General features: G+C 29.9%; 2 protein-coding genes and 1 long non-coding RNA gene across 4 annotated transcripts; 1 reads left to right on the forward strand and 2 right to left on the reverse strand.

The window, feature by feature from the left end:
* Positions 499–25,330, forward strand: LOC109351784. The gene is made up of 3 exons (XR_002108278.1): positions 499–509; positions 5,231–5,241; positions 25,219–25,330. It is a non-coding gene; the product is annotated as an uncharacterized LOC109351784 (long non-coding RNA).
* On the reverse strand, positions 4,585–8,311 carry LOC109351782 (isocitrate lyase 2-like). Its single transcript, XM_019593403.1, has 3 exons — positions 8,243–8,311; positions 4,844–6,446; positions 4,585–4,698 (listed from the first exon to the last, which is right to left on the reverse strand). Exons 1-3 carry the CDS (start codon positions 8,270–8,272, stop codon positions 4,652–4,654), a joined length of 1,680 nt encoding a protein of 559 aa, XP_019448948.1. The 5' UTR covers positions 8,273–8,311; the 3' UTR covers positions 4,585–4,651.
* LOC109351783 (protein translation factor SUI1 homolog) lies at positions 20,415–22,428 on the reverse strand. Of its 2 annotated transcripts, none has more exons than XM_019593404.1 (5): positions 22,316–22,428; positions 21,393–21,500; positions 21,083–21,288; positions 20,814–20,867; positions 20,415–20,719 (listed from the first exon to the last, which is right to left on the reverse strand). In XM_019593404.1, exons 2-5 carry the CDS (start codon positions 21,427–21,429, stop codon positions 20,675–20,677), a joined length of 342 nt encoding a protein of 113 aa, XP_019448949.1. In that variant the 5' UTR covers positions 21,430–21,500; positions 22,316–22,428; the 3' UTR covers positions 20,415–20,674. The 2 variants fall into 2 exon arrangements, with proteins under 2 accessions (XP_019448949.1, XP_019448950.1); XM_019593405.1 differs by having other exon boundaries at positions 21,393–21,487; positions 22,316–22,412.

The following is a 25,982-nucleotide window of genomic DNA, read 5'->3' on the forward strand; positions in this document are numbered from 1 at the left end:
GTATTAGATTTCTATATAATTAATAGCTATAATGTGAAGTGTGGTTAAAAAACTTACTCTTTAAGTTAGTGAATTCCTCCCATTTACGAATGTGGTGAAAACAATAGTTAATATTCTTAAGTTATCGGATTTTTAATGATTTTTTTTAAGTTTTATAAATATTAATTGTTCTTCACTTTTTTTTGTTACTAAAATCAATTATAAGTTTACTAGAAAGAAAAAATGAATGAAACGACTAATGAACCACAATCTTTTATATATATATACTTTGTTAATAAGTTTAATAAGACTTAAAATATTAATCATTTTTCTTAATTTGCATAAGATAGTAAATCCCAGTATTTGTCTTAGTCACGACAGGCGAACTGTTATGCACAACATGCAAGCCCTTTAGTATTCAGAATGATGACTCCGATACCTTTCACTAAATAAATATTTTAGAAATCGAATCGGGGTTATCATCCCCTAAGTCAACACGAAAATATCCATAAACCATAAATGTACCATAAGTAAGATGTTGTAGTATTTTCAAAATCACAGTTACTACTATAGGATATCTGAAATATAATAGTTTGGTAACAAACCTTACAAGGAATACAAAAACAGATGTTGCAAAGTGTCTGCTAAAGTCGTAACAAACCTTATAAGTGTATGAAATTATTAGAAAAATAGATACAATCTGAATTAAGAAAGAATGACTAAATATATGTTTTAATCTAGTTTGTTTCTGTTTTCCAGCAAGGTTTCATTCCTTTGTTTCTTTCTCCTGTTATTCCCTTCTTAGTTGACTCTCATTCTCAAATAGTCCAACACGAAATGGGCCTAGTAAGGAATACCTAATATGTGGTCCATATTCATTGATATTGACAATTCGGCTTAGTTACTCTTCATCGTTTCTCCAATCCAATCAAGTCCAAACCGTCCTCCTAGGTTGCTATAATGCAATTGCTTCTCCGTCCACTTTATAGTAGTACCTCATTAGCCTAGTGATAATGACGAAATGCAGTGATCTGCCTAGTAATAATGACATGCTTATGGTTATCGGATGAACAAGATATGAAAAAATTCTCTATTAGCCTAGAATACTCACTTTGACTACCAGTTTTTCTAGTAGGCAGATCAAAATGAACAATGAATAATATAATAATTATGTATAAATATTTAAACTAAAAGTATATAAATATTAAACTAAAATAGAATTAGAAAGACTTGTCATTAACGATAACAAGTGATACATGTACATGAAATCGTTGGAGCATTTCACAAATACAACCTGTCAACGAGTTCAATCGCTCTAACTTTAATTTCTTATCACATTTTCTATGTAAGTATAATCTTCCATACCATAGATAAAACACGGACCTGTAGGCAAATTAAGTATTTATTGTGAGTGATAGTCAATTTTAGAGCTAGGAAATCAATCCATGCTCCAGGACTTAAACTTTCAAGAGAGTTGGAAATTGGAATGACTCCCCCTAATTAATAAGAATGCTATAATTAAAAACCTTAAGCCCAAGCAAGTTGATGCACCATATAATATTAATTTGTTAATAAAAGGAAGAGGCTAATTAAGTGAATCATAAATACACATCCTGTGTGATCTGCACTGAGTCCATTGTGCTGTTGTTTACATGAACATAGTGAATAAAAGATTATCTAAGGTTAAAGTTGAGGTTTAAAGATAAATAAAAGAAAATGATAAACTTCAAAATTATCTTATAATTATATTTCATAACTTTCAAATTTTCTATTTTCTTTCATTCTTTCCAAAACTTAACTTGCTTATAAATCCTAAAACACTAGTGGACTTTTATAATAGCATGCCCCTTCTGGTTATATAAATATGAAATATGAATACTTATACAAGCTAAGTATGCATATTAAGCTCAATTTTACATTTTATATCCCACAAAATCCCTATTACAACTCTTGCAAGAAGCTAATATTTTCTTTCTCGCTTCAAGAGTGGACAACACTCATTTATCGTGACTTCATTCGCCAGTAGAGTTTTTTGAATTCCAATACTTCTCTCTTTCCTCGGCTGTTCTTCCAGGAATTCTTCCAGCAATCAATGACCACTTAACATATAGTAACTTGTGTCATAAACTTTAGCTACAAATGGTTTGTGGAAAAAATAAGGTCGGGGCAAAAAGGTTAGTGGCGAAAAGGAAATTATAATAACCTCTCGCCGACCAGATTATATAAAATGGTAATAAGGATTCCCTCTTCATCAGAAAATTCAGCCTTGGGAGCTTGGCTGGTTTGCTCTACAAAAAAAACAAAGGTTACCTTCCTAAGTCTAAATAAGGCTTCATGTGTGATTAAAACATAGGGAAGTTGATTCATGTTACATCTGGAATAAGAGGACATGCTTCTTGGTTTATTATTTCATATCAAGATTATCTTAGTATTGAATTATTATATATATCAACTTCAAATTAATACCAATCAGTAGTACAAATTTAATAAGAAAAAAATGACGCACTTGTATCTTTTTAATGAAAATCATCTTAGTAATGAACAGCATGAATATGAGTTTGGATATTGTAGATTCTCCGAGTGATGGTTCTGATGTTTAGGCATCTCTTTTATTAGGGTTTCTTTTTCTACATTTCCTATCTAAAGTATAAAAAAGTTGTTGAACATTGACTTTGGTGAGATGATACTTCAAAATGATTAGATATCCAAAAAGTTTTTCTCTATATCCCAAAGTCAATTACATTCCACAAATAATATAAAAAAATTATATTATATTTTTATTACTTTGTTTAATAATTAGGTTTCTAATTGAATATATACATAAATGAGATATAAAAGTAAGATAGTTGATGTCTATTAGATGATACTGGCAGTGTCAAATTCCACCAAACTAACATGTATAAAATCAATTATTAATTATTATTTACACCACTTGGATAAATTTCCCACAAAGTTCTCAACTTCACCCTGGTCCTGCAATATTTTGAAAATTTATAATGCACACCGCTTCGATAAATAACTGGTCAAACTGCATCACTTAGATAGGTTTCCTTTTCTCCTTGGTCATTACTGGGTAGATAAAAGTAAACCCAAAGTTTAAACGTTGAACTAATAGTAATAGGCTAATTGGTTATATCACTTGAATGCATTCAGATGATTTTATATATATAAGAAATCCCATTGTAAATGTCTTTGGGCTTAGAGTATGAAAAAGGTACCATCCATTTTTATAGGAAATAACGTACAATCCAACTGATCTTATTTACAAGTAGGGAACTGAAAAGAATCGGACCATGAGAGACCAAAGTTTAAACCATTAGATGATGAAACCAATTTATTTAGTTATTAGAATAAGCTTATAAAAAATGAATTAGAATAAGTTTTAGGTTGGATTCAAAGCAAAAAGGGTTAGTGTTACAAAAACCATTTGATCATAGATAATGGCTTCAGGCCATAATACACTTATAATCAAATTATAAGGTGCAGTTACAAGAATCATTCTATATCTATAAACTCCAACAAATATTATTATGTAACTAAAAAATTCGCAATTTCCGAATGTCACTCATGAAAAAGACTAAACGGTGAACCAGCACAAGATCTGATCTTAAAATGCATGCATAAAAAGACGTGAGGTACCTTTAGCATAGTAGTTAAACTCGCGAGTTAACTCGTAGGATCGGTAGATCTTATGAGTTTTCAAGAGTTAGCGAGTCACGTGCCCACTTTGAATGCGATATCACTACTGCTGGTGAGATCGTCAGGGAAGACCGTAGGATCGTGAAATCGGAAAGATCTTACGAGTTACCATTTTTTTTTTTTTTTGCAAAGCCCTATATTGTAAAATCCTAATCTGCTAAACCCGAATAGAAGGGAAACCCATGACCTAAACTCATTTGACTCACCCAAAATTATTTTAAACCCTAAATAGCAACATAAAAAATATACCATTCCAAAAATTAATTTCCATGTGAAAGAAGTTCAGAAGTTTCTCTCATCTTCATAAAGTAAGTTTCCCTTCTTCATCTTCAACACACTTATTGTGTTCTTTTTGAAAATATTATAATGTATCTCTCTTATTTGAACAAACACCATTAATGAAGATGAATATCTTGATATGCCCTTTTGTGATTTGATTTATTGATTTAGATATTAGGTTCTAATACTTGTTGGTATTTTTTGCTTGTTGCAAATACTTTAGTTTATTGTGTTGACATGTTAGTTTTGCAATTATATGAGACCTAATACTTTAATGTGAATAATATTTTGATGTTGAAGTTTAAGTTTTCTGAAGTGTAACTTGTTAATTTTGTTATTTATAACAATAGAGAAAGCTGAAATTTTTATTATCTTGTGTATATGTATATATATATATATAAAAAAAAAATCAATATTTGGTAGGATCTTACGATCCGTGTTACGATCACGTTTTACGTTTTCATCTACCTCTTCCGATGATCTTGTCAACTATGACCTTTAGAATGATTTAGATCGTTATGAGAGGAGCTATCAATGCAAGCCATTGCAATATAAAGAAAATGTGTAGCCGAAAAATATCAGAATGATTTATTTAATTAATGAAATAATGGAAACAACATCTATTCTAAATCCAATTCATTATTTGGTTAATTTCCCCAAACTTCCTCTCTCAGCAATAGCAGATGTAGCTCTTTTACATTCTGGCCTTACTAACTACTTGAAATTGGTCTTCAGTTACTCCTGCAAAATAGCACAGAAAAAAATGAGAAACAAAATTATGTGATTATATTCTTACACCTCTTTTTACACCAATTTATAATCATTAATCAAGAACTTGAGCTTTGAAAACAAAACAGTGAGTAGATGGTAAATGGTTAGGACTAACCTTTTCCCATTGCAGCAGTTGATGCCACACCACCTTGGACAGTCTTGAGGTACCTGTCATAGTAGTTAGCACCAGCCCATTTCTGGTGAGCAAGTGTATCAACCCCATTGTTCCTCTCCTCTCTTTGGATCATTTCCACATAAGCAAGCATTCCCCTCTTTGCAAATTCCCTTGCAAATGTTGAAGTGATGAGTGCAGTAGAGTGCACACCACCCACTGTTATGAACTGCCACACATATCCTAACCTTCCAATCCTAGGAATGAAGTTTCTCATTTCCTCATCATTCATGCCAGAAGCATCCCAATTGAAAGATGGAGAAAGATTGTATCCAAGCAACATCTCTGGGTACTTTGATCTAACCCCTTCAGCAAAGTGTGTGCACTCAGCCACATTAGGTGTTGCAGTTTCCATCCATATAAGATCAGCATGTGGAGCAAAAGACAATCCTCTAACAATTGAAGCTGTCACAGAACCTTTGAACCTATAAAACCCTTCTCTAGTTCTAGGCAAATCCCAGCCCCAGAAGAGGTTTCTTACACCTAACCTTTCAGCAATCTCTCTCCCTTCATCATTTGAAAGACACTTTTCATAACTAGAACAATTCATCCATTCATTCAACCTCCTCCTTTTCTCTTCCTCGCCAATGTTAAGGCTCTTAATTGCATCTACAACTGCATCTGAGAAAGTTTTCAACTGTGCCATTGATAGCCACTGATCCTCTATAGCTTGAAGCTCAGCACCACTCTTTCCAGAAGCCATGCCTTGTGCCATAAGAGTTGCTAGACTCTTACCCTTGAGGCCTGGGTTGGTCACACCCAAGATAAATTGATGATCCCTTGTATCAATGTTAGATTGAATCAAAGTAGCAGCTTCAGCATCAGTTCTAGCCACCAAAACTGTTTCCACACCCATGACATCAAATTGCAACCTTGCAGCTACAAGCCTATTGATGTGTTCACTTATTGCAACCAGCACTTTCCCTGCCATGTGGCCGCATTTTTTTGTCACGGAAGACTGATCCTCGATGTGGACACCAGCAGCACCGCGCTCCACGAAGAGCTTAGCAAGCTTAACAGTTGCGGTTGTGCCACCAAAACCGGTGTCACCATCGGCTATGATAGGCCTCAAGTAATCAATGTAAGGGGTTCTTGCCCTTTCTTCCCTACTCATTCTCATTCTCTCCTCTCTTTGTTTCCTGTCATGGAATTGTTGAGCAAAGAATACATGCTCAACCTTGTTAGGGACAGTGTCATAAGGGTAATCAGCTAGGTCAGGACCAGGTTCATTGGTGGAGGTGTGAGTGGATGAGCATTGCCAGCCAGAGACATAAATAGTGTCCAAGTGCTTAGCCATTTGGGTGACCTGAACAGGATCAAGCGCACCAAAAGTCCTTGAGGCAGTGCCATTGGCTTGGTGGGTCTTGAGAGTTGCCCATAGCTTCTTAGCCATCTCATTTGAGCCATAGGTTTGTTTCAAGTTGCCGCGGAGAGACACAACGTCTCTAGCTGAGTATGGTCTTTTGGTTAGCTTGAACCTCTCTGAGGTCCACCATGCTTGCACCTCTGCTACTTCACCTTCAAATCTTGCTTCTTCTTCCATTACCTGTACTCATATATACCATGAGTTACCATTTACTTAGACCGTTACACGTGATAACCAATATGATTTTTTTTGGGTAGAAATAACCAATATTGTTAATGTACATGTTAAATTTCATAGGAAACAAATACCATCCTAAAAAATTAAATTCAGGAATTTAATCATCAATCTTATAAAACAAGGTGTTATTGCAATTTTATTTTGCAACTGCTTTGTAGAAAAGGAAACAAAAACCATCATAAAAAAATTAAATTAAGGAGGTTTTTGTTGTGCGGTAAATTTGTAATTTCAACTACTATATTTTGAAAAGGTAATCATACAAAATGTTTCTAGTGATGCCAAACTATTATATTTAGAGAAAGGACCCAATTCATAAAAAAATGTTTTTAGTGATGCTAATGAATGACACATGATAATGTGGTTAAACAGATAGTAAAAAGTTTTAGATAAGAATGTAATTTGAATAGTTTATATTTGATCAATCAATGATTGTATGATAGGATAAAGACTAATATATAATGTTACTAAATGAAGGATAACATATGTCTATTATAAATTTGTAATTAAAATTTATTATGATATAGTAATAAAATATATTATATATAATCTCAAAGAAATAAAAAATTATAATATACTCCCTTCACACTCTTTTATAAGCAATTTAACTAATTTCACATATGCTAAGTAAGTCTGTTATAAACTTAAAGGTTTTAATTTAATTAAAAAAACATACAAATAATTACAATTATTATTCAACATATGCTATATGAGTAATTGATTCAATTAAAAATGATATATAAAATATGTAAATGTGTAGATAAATTTTTGTAGTCCCATGTTTTAGATTTTGTATGTGATAGAAATGTGACAACCAAGTTTAGGTGGACTACATAATTATAAGCTTATAATATGATATGAGATTTATGCAGTAAAATATCCACATGATAATAAATCCAATGTGACAATGTTGTCTTAGATGAATAGACATGCTACATAATATAATATTAGTAATGAATGTACAATAAAAAAAGTTTGAGTAACTATCATAGAAAAGATGGAAGTGTTGATTGCTGAGCTTAAGTGATATGAACATATGTGAAAAAGCAAAAGCTCGTAAGAAGTTTGAGTAAACAGAGCATATTAAATTAATGTTATTCAAAATTCAAGATAAACATAGATCATGAAAATTTTTGTTAAAATAATTAGTAAAGATTTAAAATTAACATTTTATTAAAGAACATCATTTATATTCACCTAATAAAATTACGGTTTGCTTATTGTTGGTGCGATATAACAAGGGAAATGCAGTGCTTCTGATTCTTGGTTTAATCTAGTAATTTACGAAAACCTATACAACACTAAATGACACAATCCTTTTTATCTTAGATTCCATTAAAGAATCTGCATTTTACATTCTTTGGGACTCGGCTTTTTCAGCCATATTCAATAAGTAAGGTTGCTGAAATTTTAACATGTTGGTTCGCGTAAGGATCAGATTTAATTGAACAAGAAGGTGATTCATAAGTAGAGACTGCAATGGGGGAGAGATGCTAGCTTCTGTTTCCTGACACTAGAATATTGTATCATGAAAAAATTAAGGAGCTGAACCATTAAACTCACAAACATGAGTCATGTAAATCTTTACTAAAATTCTACAATTAAGCAGAATATGGCATTAGCACTCAATGAACAAATTCAAGTAATTCGTAGTAAACTTAAGTAAACAATTTTAGAACATGAGATATTCATGCAATGCAATGAGAAGAAAGCAAAGGAACAGTGCTGAGAAGTGAGCTTACGGATGAAGGCACTGAGAATGATGCAGCCATGTTCAGAACTTTGTCCTTTAAGCAAATTTTACTTCTTAAAACAAGTATGACAAGTTTATACAAAAGATCCTTCAAGCACCTCTATTTATATAACAAAGGAGGCAATCCCCTAGATGGTACATCATGTGTAACTTTGGATAAGATAAATGAAAACCAATAAATTTTATCTCATCTGATTACACGTGTTCCGGACTAATTTTAGTTTCCAATATTTAGATGAAGAACACGCTGAAAAAATAGACAAACAATAACAAACTACTTAAATATTAATTTATGATATAGTGTTATAACATTATTCAGTCAACATAATTGATCTCAATTAGTGAAATTAAGACTTAGTTGATATTTATTGCCTTATTTTTCTTTACTTAAGAGGACTTTATCTTGCTCTTATGGTATATTATTTATAAACACTATTTACACCAAAAATAATATTTAGCGGTGTATATAGTTACTCTCTTTAAATATTCGTTCCTAAGAAATTGTTTAGGGTAGAAATATGACACTTGAAAGTTGCATTTGCAGGTAAGTATGGAAGCCCAATTTCATCATTCCCTCATGTGTAATCCTTCTATCATCTATCATGCAGTATGTTTTTCGGTACATATCATGCAATATGTTTATCACTACTATAATACAAGACATAAGGTAAAGAGCATTTTAAGACTCGTTTTCTTATGCCACAGACGAACATTTTAGAAGTTTGTTTTCCTTAAATTAAATATAAGTTGTTTTATAATATAGAAGTATTATTAATTATTTCATTAATTCCAAAACTTTTGATATTTAAGGTTATACAAACAGTTTAAAAATTAATAAATGATGTAAACTAAAAGTTGAATACAATTAGATTAAAATAAACTTATTTAATATATAACGGAAACTGAATAATAAAATGAAGAAATAAGAGATGTAAAAAGGAAGGAATAAGGAATAATAATTTTTTATTACCACCTTTATCTTTTTTTATAGGGAACTAATCTATTTTGGGTTGTGTGACTCATCTTGATAAGTGTTGTTCCAAAAAATTGGATCATTGACATTTTGATTATCCACAAGATCTAAATATAAATATATATATAACAAATCATGTTTGGACATAAATGTATTTATATTTTTTGATATTATAATTTATAATTAAATTTTAGTTAGAATTAAATTTTCATCATTTTATTTTATTGGTTATCTCAGGCTACATATATCTCTTACAATGGAAAAATCAAATGTATGATACTGTGGCCTACCTAACAACACACAAATTTGCTATGAAACATTTCTTGTTTGTATTCGTCTTCTTAGAACTATACCTAAGTTTTGCTGACTTTTATTAACAAAATTTCAATGGGCAAACATCTGCTTTTTCAACAACAAAAAAGTGTCATTTGTGTTAATTAAAGAAACATTATTTGATTTATAAAAAAATAATATATCTTCAATTTATTACCTATATAATAAAAAAAAGTCATCTCAAATCATCTATTGTTACATGTCAACTTCTTATTCACTTTTTTCTACTGAAATGTTTTCACCTCCTTCATATGTACATTATATTAAATTCCTTATTGCATTTCTTAATAATTCCCAAACAAAAAACGTGGCATTGAACATTTATTATCATAGCTAGACTATATATTTTCTTTCATTATTATAATAATAATAAATTTATTATTGCATTTCTTAATAATTTCAAAACAGAAAACAAGACATTAGGCTTTTATATGTGATAACTATATGTCATACTAAATTTATTTACTATGTAATAAAAAAAGTTTATGATGATGTTATCATTTGACACTTATGAGATGCTGGTGCAATTTTCCCCCTCTCAAACAACTCTATATAATTACAATGCATCGAGTCACACTCTATCCGTTTTCCATATAAATATCTTATTTTAAACTATTTTCACATTATCACTTACACATGTTAATTTCTTCTTAATTTGTTTCCATTCTAAAAGGTTTCATGGTACTACAACGTATCTACCCACGCTGTATAATAACTTTTGTACAATGTATATTTTCATAATCTATATTATACTATATACTATACTATATTATATAAAGACAAAACATGGTGTAACTTCCACCATGATATAATTTTCACTTCCTATTTTGCCTTTCACACTATTTAATTTTTACAAAAAAATCATATAATCTTAATTAATCATCACCAACACATTAATTAATCACATCTCTCACATTAAACTATACATTATCATAAACACAGAAAAATATAATATAAAATATACTGAATATAACAAATATATTCTAATAATAAAAAATGAATTATATAAAAATTGAATATATATTATCACAATATTAATACATTATCGTTTGTCATATATGACTTTCTCCCTAATTTATTTATCTCCTAAAAGATTTTATGATAATACTACGTACTTACCCACATTATATAGTCACTTTTATACAATATATTCATAATTATTAATAAATAAAGTGTTCCTGACAATGATGAAAAATAATTAATGCAACACTGAAACCTTTTAAAGTTTTAATTAACATAATTATGGAAAATGTGATAAATACTATTTCATGTTCTTATTAATAATAAATAACTAAAATTTAGAAGAAAAATTATATTTTGTATTAATAGTCTATTATTCTTATTTTAGAGTTTTAATTATGAGAGATGTGATGAATATTATTCTTATTAATGGTAAATATCTAATAATATACCATTATTCAAGTAACTATGAACAATTAATATTTTTTATTATCAAATATTATGATAATCACTTTTGGTAACAAAATCTTAATATAATCTTTCTAATTCCCTTATGTAGTTATTTAATTTAAATTGAAAAACTAAATATTTTCACCATATTCAATATTTGCATTTATCTATCTATTATATTTAACTTTTACTATTAATCTAAGAAGCATTATACTTTTAATCCAAACATACGTGCTTTTAAGTATGCACAAATAACATATGTATTATTAATAATATAATTGCACATATAATATATTTTCAGCAAAAGAATATCATCATCTCCTAATGCACGTGTAAGTTGCAAATGTTATATATAACTAATTTTGTTTAAGGTTTGTTTTTTGTTTTCACTTGTATTCTCGCACTATAGACAATCTTGTCCAAATTGGAAATATTTATAGATATGTAGATTAACTCTCTTAGCGGATATTTCTCTATCGATAAGACTCGAACTCAATACATTATTACTTAAGGAGAATCAAACATGTACTACTTGAACCAACATCTCATAGTTCTTTAAGTTTTGTTTGGTTTTTTACTATGTATATATTTTCCCTGGGAAATTAATGTTCTTCCTAACTTATCCATATTGACGTGTTATTCAATTAATGTATTGATTTTGAAAAGTTCAACAGTAAATTATACTCACACTTTTTAGTGAAATTATATAAATCGCTCTTCACTTTTCTACACCTATATAAACCCCTAATTTTTATATTTTTATTACAGGGAGACCCCTGAATGAGAAAATATTTTTTTTAAACAAAAGATGTAATAAATACAATTAAGTTAAACAAAATAAAGTATATTGCGGAGAGAGATCCAAATAATATATAAATCAATGTATCCCTAGTTTTTAGTTACAAAATGTATCAACAATTTTGAAAATATATTGTTTAAATCGCTCTTATACTATATCGTAACGAACTAAAAATAATAATGAGGTATTGATTCATATATTATTTAGATTTGTCTCCACAATATATCATGTTTTGTTTAACTAAATTGCATTTATCACATTTTTTGTTTAAGATGTTACAATTATTTCACTTGCAGAGGTGGTCAGTGTAATAAAACTGTAAAAATCAGGAGTTTGTGTAGATGCAAAAATGAAAGGTGACTGTATATTTTTGCTAAAACTCAGAGATTTTAAGGTAATTTACTCAAAGTTTAATGATAATAGTGGAAGCAAGATAAAATGATCGATGAGATAGTGTCCTGGTAATTAATATGGATTGAAAATTTAAAACATCCAAACAAAATATTAACGTTGTTCAAAAAATTTAGAAATTAATAGACATTCAATTTAGCTTCTAACTATAGTTTTATTCATATCATATTTCTTGTTTCTTTTTAATTTAGTCTTTAATTATCATTTATTCTTCAAAAAAAAAAGTAATCTAAAACAAGTAGTAAGTGATATAATAATTATGTATAAATTTTTAAACTGATAGTATATAGATATTAAACTAAAATAGAATTAGAAAGACTTGTCACTAAAACAAGACAACAAGTGATACATGAAATACCAACTGTGGTACATACTTGATTCTCTTAAGCAAAGTCTCAGGTTCGAGTCTTGTGGATGAAAAAAATGATTGCTCGGAAAGTTAGTCCCACGTACCTGTGAATGTTATTGGCTTGGACATGATTGCTGCCGGTGCAAGTATACATATGGGAAACTAAAGAAAAGTGATACATGAAATAGTTGGACCATTTCACAATGACACGCTATCAAGGAGTTCAATCGCTTGAACTTTAATTTCTTATCACATTTTCTATGGAAGTATAATCTTCCATACCATAGATAAAGCACGGACATGTAGTCAAATTACATATTTATTGTGTGTGACACGTATAGTCAATTTTTTAGCGTGGGAAATCAATCCATACTCAACGACTTAATTCCAAGAGAGTTAGAAATTGGAATCTCAAATCCCCACAGCCGGACTCCCCCCAATAAGAATGCTATAATTAAAAACTCTAAGCCCCAACCAAGTTGATGCACCATATAATATTAATTTGGTACTAAAAGGAAGAGGCTAATTAAGTGAATCAGAAATACACATGTTGTGTGGTCTGCACTGAGTAATGCAGCCATTGTGCTGTTGTTTACATGAACATAGTGAATAAAAGATTATATAAATTTAAAGTTGAGCTAAAACTTTAGAAATATCTTACAATTATATTTCACGACTCTTAAATTTTTTATTTTCTTTCATTCTCTTCAAAACTTAATTCGTATATAAACTCTAAAATACTAGCGGGCTTTTAAATAGCATGCCCCTTTTGGTTATATAAATATAAAATATGAATACTTACACAAGCTAAGTACGCATATTAAGCTCAATTTTACATTTCATATCCCTATTACAACTCTTGCATGAAGCCAATATTTTCTTTCTCGCTTCAAGAGTGAACAACACTCATTTATTGTGACTTCATTCGTCAGTAGAGTTTTTTGAATTCCAATACTTCTCTATCTCCTCGGCTGTTCTTCCAGGAATTCTTCCAGCAATCAATGACCACCTACAATATAGTAACTTGTGTCATAAACTTTAGCTTCAAATGGTTTGTGAAAAAAATAAGGTCGGCACAAAAAAGTTAGTGGCGAAAAGGAAAGTATAATGACCTCTCGCCGACCAGATTATATAAAATGGTAATAAGGATTCCCTCTTCATCAGAAAATTCAGCCTTGGGAGCTTGGCTGGTTTGCTCTGCACAAAAAACCAAAGGTTACCTTCCTAAGTCTGAATAAGGATTCATGTGTGATTAAAACACAGGGAAGTTGATTCATGTTACATCGGGAATAAAGGGGCATGCTTCTTGGTTTATTATTTCATATCAAAATTATCTTAGTATTGGATTCTTAGTATTGGATTTTATATATATCAACTTCAAATCAATAAATTTCATTGTTAATAAAAAAATCAACAGTGAAAATTTAATAAGAAAAAAATGAAGGACTTGTATTTTTTTAGTGAAAATCATCTGAGTAATGGATAGCATGAATAAGAGTTTTGTTATTCTAGATTCTCCGAGTGATGGTCTATCGAACGCTCTTCATGCATATGCTTTAGGTATCTTTTTCGTTAGGGGTTTTTTGTGGACTTCTTATTCAAAGTATAAAAAATTTTAAAACAAAAAATTAACATTATGATAGACTAAGACGTAGAATGAGACACCATTCAGAACAAGTCTATGTCCATCAAATGGTCACTAAACTAACTTATATTAAATCAATTATTAATTACACCACTTAGATAAGATAAATTAAGTTGTAACACTTCACACTAGTCCTGTAATATTTTCAAAAAGTTTGATAAATAACTAGTCAAACTGCATCACTTAGGTAGGTTTCCCTTTTCTCGTTAGTGATGTATTATTGGGATCACATCTAATATCTAATTAGTTTGTATTACTCCATATGTTAGGGGTATGATTGACCAGAAAAATATTTCATAATTATAATTTTAATTTAAATAATTTTTTCAACTTATGAGAGTTAATGGTACACAGAGTCGTACAAAAAGTGGAACAACAAATATGTACTCTCATTTGATAGATAAAAGTGTAAAGTTTAAAGTTTGTAATAAACTAATAGGTGATAAGCACTTGAATATCTTTGAATGATTTTATATATCTATCTCCATTGTAATTGTCTTTGGGCTCGAAGTATGAATAATGTAGCATCCTTTTTATAAGAAATAATGTTCAATCCAACTTTTATTTACAAGAAGCGGGGTGAAAATAATAGGACCATGAGATACCAAAGTTTAAACCATCAGATGAAGAAACCAATAGATTTGGGAATTAGAATAGGTTTTAGGTTGGATTCAAAGCAAAAGGGTTAATGACTTAGTGTTATAGAAATCATTTGATCATAGATAACAGCTTTAGACTATAATACACATAAATTATAAGGTGAAGTCCAACGAAGCATTATATATCTATAAACTGCAACAAATATTATTATGTAACTAAGAAGTTCGCAATTTTCAAATGTGACTCATAAAAAAGACTACACAGAAATCCAACACAAGATCTAATCTCAAAATGCATGCATAAAAAAGACGTGAGGGTACCTTTAGAATCAGCTGAATCATCGCCAGATGAGCGATCAATGCCAGCCATAGTAACACAAAGATCAAAAGTGCTGTGAAGTATTGAGTCTTAGTCTATTGAATCTGAATAAGTAGCCGAGTTTGCTGAGCATGGCAATGATTAAGTGGTACTAATAGGAGGAAGTAAATTAATAATTATTAGGAGAGTGGAGAAAAATAGTTGCTGAAAGCGAAAATAGAGAGAAGAGTGGTAGTTGAACACATGTGATATCAGCCTAACTTGCTTGGTAGTTGGCCACGTACGTGTTAGTTGAAGTGTATTTTTTAAGATTGAAAATATATTAAAAATGGATTGGTGTTAGATGTGGTCACTCACCAATCACAATCACGGCACATGTCTATCAAAAAAAAAGGAGAGGCATAAAAGTTTAAGGATTAAATATGTATATACTGATAGAAATTTTTACATTGTCAAATTATTTATTATTAATTTGTTAAGGATCATTAACTCTCAAACAAAAGAAATACATATAAATAATGGATAATAAATTGGCAATATTAAAAACTTTATACTATCAATACATATATTTCAACTACTAATATATTATTAGCTAGGATGTTGTTTATATGAACATTTGGATAATTTCAAGCTTAGCGTAGTGAGGAGGAATGTGATTAACATTATTAAATTTATTGATAATTATATGTACATTTTAAAATTATTTTTATTTAACTGGATTCATTTACATTGACTTACTTTTAATTAATTAATGATTTTGTTTTTTCAATCAATTTTAATCATAAAAGAAATTGATATGCATAAAACTTTAAAAATGATTGTATAAAAAAGAATCAAAATTATAACCACAAGAAGTAACTAATATACTACATTTGACTTCATGTATATAAATATTTTCACAAGTTTTATGTATTTTAGTTGTTTTTGGTGTAGAAACAATCTCACATTAGTTGTCCAAAAATAATTAATTAATTAATTGAGTGCATATAGAAGATTAGAAAATCTCATTAATAAATGGCGATTCCGGAAATGTGTATATAAATAAATTGTTGCTAAACTTAATAATACTAATCATATTAATTATTTTTAAATCGATGTGAAATTGTCCAAAAGATCCGTATAAATAAAACCAGAAATAATATATTTTTAATGTGGTATATTCAGCATATGATGATTATTCTGCTTGTCTCCTCAATAACTGAGGAAAAGCTAACATGCAATACAGAGGATCTTGTAAATAGATTTTTAATGAAAAAAATACAATAAACGACAAAAGAAAGAGAATAATAAAATAAACATGCATCTAGAAACTTAGATACAAACTGGACCTGGAATGATAGGTTTGTTATATAAATATAGACGGAAAGTTACAATATTAATATATTATTTATACACAAATACACTTATCTCGTAATGTAATTTTCATTTCCTATATTGCTCTTAATATTATTTAATTTTTACAAAAAAAACTATATAATCATAAGCAACTACCATCAATATATTAATTAACCACATATCTCACCTTAAATTAAACATTATCATAAACAAAAAATATAATATATAAAAAATTGAATATGTAGTATTGCACAATATTCGATGGAGAAATGTTTGTACACATTAGTGAGAATAAAGGCAATCCACAATAATATAATATATTATATATGTGTCTTGTTTAACCCTTTCTTGTAATAGTATTTCTAAAATCTAAAAAATATATAATATATGTCAAAATTTTAGTAAATGGAAAAAATTATTTATTTACTAGTATAAGTAAATATTTTATTTTTATATTATTTTACATAAACTAAAGATACTAGTGCCTAGTGCGGGCTAGTGGCGTGGTAGTTGAAACGCTTTCTTTTTCGTTGGTCCTGTAATAATGTGTGGCCCAGCGAAAATATAATTTTTTGTACCTTTTGTTGGCCATATTAAGATAGATTTTCCTTCCTCATTCTATAGTGACTAATGGAATAAGATTTTTATATATTATTATTGTACTATATACTATTTTTATTTATGTATTGTTAGTGAATAATTTTTACACTAATAATACATAAATATTATAAGAAAAATAATTTAATTATATTTAAAGATTAGAATGTAAGGTCATGTATAATTGTGTTTTTTATAAGCAAAATTTTTTAACGGATAATAAGGAGACAATAAATTATGGAGTTGTCGAGTTTGAATTTAAATATTCCCAAATGCTCTACAACTCTAATTACTCAAGCACCTCTTGGGACATTTTATAAATCTATGCAATAATGTAGACACATTATATTTCTCGTTCAACCTATAAATTGAAAAAACAAATCTTTTTATATATTGGGATTTTTTATGTCAATCTTTTTTTTTTAAATTAAAAGCATTATTCAAACTAAAAAGTTAAGCTAAATCAGTCTGAAATTTAATGAATTGCAATTACATTCGTTATTCTATTCAAATTTTGCAAACAATTAGATCAACATCAATATAAAAAAAAGAGTTACGTTTCCATAAAGTGTGGCTTCCGGAATGAGTTGATTTGTTTGTTAATTATTTATTTACTTTTTGGACTAACCCTTATATCAAGGTAACCGATAGATTAAACCTTCTATAAAGTACCTTATTAGGATTCATAATCCTGACATCACAATACCAAAGCATCATTAGGTATTAAACATTTGCATGTCTCATCAATTTGTTTTACAGTTTTTGATTGTTTGTCTTTTATTTTATTTTTGTACATTTATATTTTACTTCTAATACTCTTGTACCAAAAGAAATTCTATTCCTCAACATATATAAATGATATGCTTACTTTTGATGTGCACTCAACAATATTCAATTAAATGTCAACACCATCTGACTTTAAGATAGGATAAGTGTAATATTTATGTACTAACATATTAACAATGTGTTAATAAATTATTCACCTTCTTTCACTTAGATTTCCTTTTTTAATTAAGAGTAAACAATTCAGAAAAAATGATAAACAATAATAGTATATAAATCTTATATATGGTCCTTATCTAAAATTATACAAACACAATCAAACATAATCTATTTGTTTGTCGTCTTCTAGTGGAATATAATACATAACACCAGAGGTGGTGAGTCATCTTTCTGAAGGATAAGAATTCCAAACACAGCTACACCTAACATCAACTCCTACGTTGTTGCACTAATAGCCCTGCTTAAATCGTGTTTTATATCTGTTAAAGTGAGCCCTATTATATTGGTGTTAGTTTTCTAGAAGAACATATTAAAATCAAGGGTGGGGGTGCAACTTGCACAACTTCATAGTTCAAAGCCCATAAGTTTAGATCAAAATTTGATATAGATATTACTATATAAATTAGTTTAAAATTTGTACACTGACAGTGTAAAAGTTTTTTACACTGTCAACATATCATTCATCATTGATTTGTATTACTTTTGTTTGAGAGTCAATGGTGGTTAATAAATCAATGGTGATGTTTTACTAACAGTGTAAAAAACACTTACACTGACAATTTATATATATTAAATCCTTAAATTAAGTCTAATAATATAAAGAGTCAATTATATTGAGTTTTAGTCAAATTACACAAACCATCTCTCATTTTTTACACCTATATAAACCTCTCATAATTTTTATACTTTCATTACACTACCTCATTTGCATGAGAAATAAGTGTAATTTTTTAAATAAAAAATGTGATAAATGCAATTAAGTTAAATAAAATGTCGTATATTATGAAAAATCCAAATAATATATGAATGTATCTTTATTATTTTTTTATTACAAAATGCATCAACAATTCTAAAGAGATATTGTTTAAATTGCTTTTATTTATATCTAAAGAACCACAACTAATAAAGAGGTATCGACTCATATATTATTTAGATTTGTCTCCATAATATACCATTTGTGTTTAACTTAATTACATTTATCACATTTTTTGTTTAAAATATTACACTTATTTCTCATGCAAGGGTTATCCGTATAATAAAATTATAAAAATTAGTAGATTTATGTAGGTGTAAAAAATTGAGAGATTATTTATATAATTTCGATTAAACTCATACATGTCGGTGGAATTTACTCTAATAAAAACCATTCATTATATTCAACAATCTAGATCGATACACTTTCAAGCATATTTTAGAACAACCACGTAATTATGATCATATAATTAAAAATCAATAATTGTGAATAATTTATCATATATATTTCAGTGAATACTCACCTATTTTATATAAAAATGTTTTTATTTCAACATTTTAATACTTGCCGATTAAGGTTTAAAAAAAAATACTAACTTTAGCTTTTGGAGAAGCTACATTTTATAATCTGAAGCAAAATCATTTTAGCGAACACAGTATTATAATATTCACAACATCATTTGTCATATAATCATTCGTAAAGTGCTTGCTTGTTTAGAAACAAGATCTATCTCAAAATTTTAATACGTATTTAATTATTCTTTTAAAAATTACCTTTTTACGGATGCACAAAATTTGGAAAGTAATTTTTAAGTCTTTTTCTTTTGTAATTAGAAATTCCCTTTTAAAATATCATACTCTAACAACTTATAACACAACTTTCAAAGTAAAATCGTTTTTCAGGCTCAGTTAAAAAATTAAAATGCTTATTCACTTACAGCTAAACGATTTTTCTAAAACTAATGTAAGCCTTTATTGGAAACTGAAAAGCTAAGTAGATTACTTTAGCATTTTAGGTATACATTCTCTACTATCCAATCCTGCTTTAAAATTGTATAGTTTATAAAATAATATGTCAATAAAGATTATAAATCGACTTTTAAGAATGTCAATTGTGTCACACGAATACATTATCTCATTAATGATGAGTAAACAATCCAATTCTGTCACACAATTACATTATCGATCTTTAAGTTTCAGCAATAGGAAGTATTTAAATCATTTCAATGAGTAACTGCAAGACTTAAAGAGTGTAAACTGTAAAGCGTACCAAACTAGTAAAATGAATTGTTATTATGATTGATTCTTTGTGTTGGTTTAATTCAGCCAAAACCAGGAACCAAACAACTATGATTGGTTAAAAAATCAACTCAAAAAAATAGGGAATAAGTTCGGTTGGTTAGTTCTGACGCAAAATATGATCAGGTTTAGTGATAGCAATCCCATTCCAGTATTCCCATCCCTAAATAGCTAAACCCATTCTGATTATCCAGTTAAAAACTGAACTAAAATACCAACACCTAGGTTGGGACTTGGGACTCATGAAATTCTCCTACACTTAAAACTTGAGTACCGACATCAGTTAAACGTAGTGCAGCATTGGCCCAAAAACAAAAGGCAAACGACATGGGCTAAGGAATTTGCACAGTGAGAAATGATAATCAATTTATTCAACATAATTGTCTCGAAAGCAGACATATATAATCCAACCACAAAAAACCAAGAAATAGTAATTTAGATTCTTAAACAGTAGATATAGAAAACTCTTGACTATAACAGAATGCTGCTGCAGCTGACTGCTTGAATTCACAGATTTATAAGCTACTGCTATTGACTGTATTCTGCAGACTATATATGAAACATGAAGCTAAATTTTCCCGCTATTGGTAAGAGGGCTTAGAAACCGTGAATCTTGATATTCTCCTTCTTTACTATGCCAGCCTGTTTATAACAACAGCATAATAGAGAAATTTAGAAATCAGGAGACCAAATTAATAACAGCTACATTATAATACAGTCAGAACAAACTGTTTACCTGCACAAGGAAAGTAGAAACATTCTTTCTCTGATCTCCCTGAAGTTGTATAACCTGCATCCATGCAAAATTATCATTTAGGCTTTCATTGATAAGGAGATAAGAAGAAATGATACACATGATGACACATCTGGTGAAAATCTCATTAAATGAGAATGTCTACATGCCAAAGAAGGCGATAAATACTTCCACCGCATGATAAATATCAGTAATTTCCTTATCCTATGATTGCTAAATAAAAAATTACATATGAAGAACAGAAAACAAACCTGGCCCAACTCGGGGTCCTGGACAACAGTACCATTACAGCAGAATTCTTTCTTCAAGTCCTTGAGTATCTTAGAATAGCTGTACTCTTTCTTTAACCCTTGAACAGTTGTTAAGCTTTTCCTTCCGTTACGCTGTTGTATACGCACATGAACATACTCTTTCGTCCCAGCACCTGAGTCCTCAGCATTTGCCTCAGCAAAGGGGTCTATTTAATTAACCAGGTCAGAAACAAATAATAAAGTGTGGACAAAAACTTAGATACCATCATACCACACAAAAAAAGATTGAGCTCATAGACCCAACACTCACCAAAAGCAGTTGGGATGTTTGTGTCAAATTCAGACATGAAACTTGTCGTTGGTAATTTGTGAGTTGTGACAAAGTTCTTCTGATCTAATCAACCACTGGCACGAAGTACTGGAAGAAATCAAATATACTTCAAATCAGAGATGATATGTAACAATCAGCATTTCTGAAGGTGCAATCCTATTTAAATGTTACTCACACTAGTTCTTAACATGTGAAGATATAAACTGGACCATAACAATTGATAACCCACTATACTTGTCATGTACAATAACTATGATAACCGCTATACTTGTATGTAATCATCACAGACCCAAAAGATCATAGAATATACAGAATCTGAGTCACTCATAACATCACTGCCGTTCGAATACATTTAATCATGGAAAATTTCATTAGTTGACAGTTGACACTATATATTCAAATGGGATCTGATATGTATTCAAGGCTGCGAGGATCCATAAAACTGTAGATAATAAAACCTAATCCGCTCCTAACCCAAGAGTTAAAGAACAAATATGGAAATGAGATAACTGTGACTGAACTTATAAACCCTACAAATTGATCACGGAGAATATATGATTCACAAGCTGTTACCTTTACCCAAAGGCTAATCAGCTAACGAAATAAAGCCCCAAATAAAATTTCGCATTAACATAAATCAAATTAAAAAAGAATCAAAACCAAGATAAAACAGAAATCCTGCAGGGTATAAATACAAGAGAATACTCTTCAGATCCCCCAAAATGTGTTGCTATGATAAAATTGATATAATAAAGAACTGATACAAGAATTGATAACATGTTATTGTTTTGTGTGCTCGTTATGCAGAGAAACTCACAAACCAAAAGTCTAAAATAAAAAGCATATGGGGGGCAATAAAAAAAATAAGAAGAAGCGAGAGAGAAGGAAAATAGCTAGAATACCTAATAACAGTTGGGAGAGAAAATGAGAAGAAGCGCAATGAATTGACGGAGAATACGAATGTGAAAGTGAGAAAAATATGAACAAGTATTGGGTCATAGGGTTTTTTTTAATACTGGGCGGTTCAGATACGAGACAAGTAGTCTCAATCACACAGCTCAGCCCATCAGAATATTCCATATATTTTCTAAAAAGTCTTTTACTCTTATTTTAATTAAATATAACCTTTTAAAGGCGGATAATGAAATTGCAGATAATATTTCGCCACTAGAGAAGGATTTCTTTTTTTTTGTTTTATGGGTAAACATGTTATTTTATTATAAATAAAAATAATAAAGATGTATAGCATGTTGTTTTTGCTTTTAAAAGGACTGATCTCACAAATGACAGAGCTTTTTTATTAAAATAAATCAATGACAATAAAATGGCGCAAGTGTTATCGTATAACTAAGCTTTAGGCTTTGTTTTGCACCTTCGTAGACGCAACAAAAAACATGCAAGGCTCCTGGGCTTCATTTGGGATCTATTTAGTCGTATATCTTATCAGAAACGGCCTTATTGCTTGATTACATGCCCATGTTCCAGAGTGGGAAGCATATTTTCTATCCACGATATGAGTTACTTCATGTGTCATGAGCTATGATTAGTTGAAGAAAATACATATAATTTAAAAATATAATTATTAAGTATTTTTCTGAACTATCAAGACTCATAACACTTGGAATGACACATATTGTGGATAGAAGATGTATTCCCTAACAAGCAAGAGGGGTATGATGGGGTATGATGTTCACCTCATCCATAAATCACAGCTGAATATATTTTCAGTTATTTTTCTCTATTTCCATAGAAAAATATGTTGAAATTTCTTTAAGATTGATGAATAATCAATTTTGTAAGGATTTTAAAATTCATGATTCTTATACATACAATAGAATAAGAGTATGAACATATACTTGAATTTATATTCTCATGTCTACTTCTTTTCACAAAAGATTTTCTTTTTTCTCTTATTTAGAGAAATGAAAACTAGTTGTAATTTAATGTGTCGATAACCACAATCGTTCATGATGCATTTACATATAGGGTTCTCATTATATCTATAAGTTATCAACTCATTAAGCTCATAAGTTTTAGAAGCTTTATGATTGTCAAAATTATATCATTTATTTTGTAATCCCTTAATATAAATAGTTGATATAATTGTATTAAATACCTGATAACAGTCATTAAAAAATATAAATTTTTAACCAGCTTCCAAATGATTGTCCATACAATATTTGTTAACAGAACTATGTAGTCTAACATTGTATGTACTATGTAGTAAAGAATACGTGGTTGATACGAAGGAAAAGCAAGTATAAAAAGTGATAAATGCACTATATCATTTAATTAAGAAAAATATACTAATTAACACCTTTTTTTTCAACTTTAAAAATTATAACTGTTCAGATTTTATTTAATGATACATATGTAGATGTATCACAATTTCATTCCCATAACATGTAAGAATCCAAGTTTAGAATACATTCAATGCACACAGAAACTAACTTCCGAGAATGCAGCACACATGAACACACCTCCTCATATGTGTGCAACTCCAAATCCCTCTTCCCTATTGAAACCCATTTATTTTTTAAGGTAAAAAATAAACATTGTAAAGATGGTAGCAATTTTTGGTGTATACGATCATGAAGGTAGTAGTGGAGAATTTGACAGGAACGCTCTTCTACATACAGGTGGGGAATGATGCCACGATTGAAGATCTAAAGAAGGAAATTGAGACCCAACAGAAGCTCCCTTGTGACCGTTTGATCCTGGTTCTTGATGCTGATCGTAGCCCTCTGATGAGGAAAGATGAAGAAAAGGTGTCCCTGGTTGATTGTGGGGTCCAAGATGGGTCTCACATTTACCTTTTCTTCATTCCTCTTGATAATAATGACTCTGAAAATCAAGTTATGTTCACTAGACCTGATTTTTTCATCGGTTAGACCGACCAACCCGCAATCCTTTTCCTATTAAATAGTCAGATTTTTTATTTCTAGTTTTTCCTATACTTTGTTCAAATGTTGGCTAAAATGGTTTTTGTTGTTTTGGTTTGCACCGACGCTAAATTGCACTCTCCACTATTTAGCGTCGGTGCTGATTTGAGTTTGTTTTTGCAAATTTGATTGGACTTGTAATGAGAAGACTAATTTTCTGATTAAATGAATAAGCGCATTTTGTGATTAGTGGAAATTATTGTTGCTAGTTGAGCCTATTATAATAATACTGCCAAGTTGTCCTAGTATTAGTATTTTGTTTTTATGTACTACTTACTTGCATATATAATTATGGGATACCACTTCAATAGTCTGTTTTTTATTAAAAGAAGTTTGATATCTTTTGCTTCGTTCTTTCATATTATTTTTTTCTTTTCAGAAATAGAGTTTTCAATGAGATATACCAGCAACCGAATAAGTAGCACTGCAGCAGATCCTTTTAAGCATAATTAGCAAAAATGGTTTGCATAGTGGGACACCATTATTGAGGATCTTGAAGTCTGTGGGACACCATAATTGGCATTCTATTCTCTTTAATTTGAATCTTCATACTTGATTGAAATTTTGGTCACTTCCAAACCTCATGGTGGGACGATTTTGAATCCCCCTTGGTCTATTAATTTTGAGGATATTCTTGGACTAGGAATAATATAGAAGAATAGCCTAACTTTATAAACAATTTAAATCTACACAAACAGTAAGAAACCTACCTAGGAACAATTCGACATGAAATTTGTTTTATTCTGTGAGAGGAAGATATTGAGTTAGTTGATGCTTTCAAGTATTCGGAACTTTGGTCACCAAACACATAGCAGGTGAGCATAGGTCACTTTGGGACGGGTTGGTCACCAAACACAGAGCAGGTGAGCATAGGTCACTTTGGGACGGGTTAAGGTTTGTCCTTACTCAGCCCTAAATATTGGTTGGGTCATTTTTTTGAACCCGGACCCGTTTCTAGATCTGAAGCTAGCCCGACCCTAATTAGCGGCCGAGTGAGCTTTAAACTCGACCCTAGACCCGATTAAATATAATGCATACTTATTTTAGATAAAGACTTCTCAATATTATTTATTACTATGAATATGTAGTTTGATATATAAAACATATATGTATATATATATAATTAATCATGTATATATTTTAAAAAACTAAAGAATAAATGATACTTTCGACCAAAAGAGTATCATTACTCTATATATATTCGAGTAAAAACACATATAAACATGATGAGCGAGTGACCCTAGGTTGGGACAGACCGAGTCATGTTTGGCCCTACCCGGTCCTAAATATTGATCGTGTCTATTTTTGGAACACGAACCCGGTCTTAGACCTAATCAGACCCGACCCTATCGGACCTTGCTGGGTGAACGGGTAGGGTCGGGTCCTACTCACCCCTACCACACACATGTAGAGGTTATTCAAAATAAACAACACAACAATGGTGTTCCAACGATGCATACGACACTGCAACAACCCTGTAGTTCATCTTTATTAATCTGCAATAAGGATCCACTCTAATTTCGGGAGATGACATGTTTCTTGATTTAGGGTTAGTTTGTGAGTTGAATTTTGGAGTGAAATGAAGAGAAATAGAAAGTTTGGGAGTCATCTCACAAATGTATTTAAT

The sequence above is a fragment of the Lupinus angustifolius genome, chromosome LG07 (assembly GCF_001865875.1).
Source record: "Lupinus angustifolius cultivar Tanjil chromosome LG07, LupAngTanjil_v1.0, whole genome shotgun sequence".
NCBI lineage: Eukaryota > Viridiplantae > Streptophyta > Magnoliopsida > Fabales > Fabaceae > Lupinus > Lupinus angustifolius.

Bases quoted from the DNA above. Each gene is read 5' to 3' on its own strand.
- LOC109351783 (XM_019593404.1), bottom strand. From the start codon at position 21,429: ATGTCTGAATTTGACACAAACATCCCAACTGCTTTTG. The intron at 21,289-21,392 runs GTGAGTGTTGGG...TTAATTAAATAG, and splicing joins AAACATCCCAACTGCTTTTG to ACCCCTTTGCTGAGGCAAAT. The intron at 20,720-20,813 runs GTAAACAGTTTG...TGTTATAAACAG, and splicing joins TTTCTACTTTCCTTGTGCAG to GCTGGCATAGTAAAGAAGGA.
- LOC109351782 (XM_019593403.1), bottom strand. From the start codon at position 8,272: ATGGCTGCATCATTCTCAGTGCCTTCATCC. The intron at 6,447-8,242 runs GTAAGCTCACTT...ATATGAGTACAG, and splicing joins CATTCTCAGTGCCTTCATCC to GTAATGGAAGAAGAAGCAAG. The intron at 4,699-4,843 runs GTTAGTCCTAAC...GCTATTTTGCAG, and splicing joins AACTGCTGCAATGGGAAAAG to GAGTAACTGAAGACCAATTT.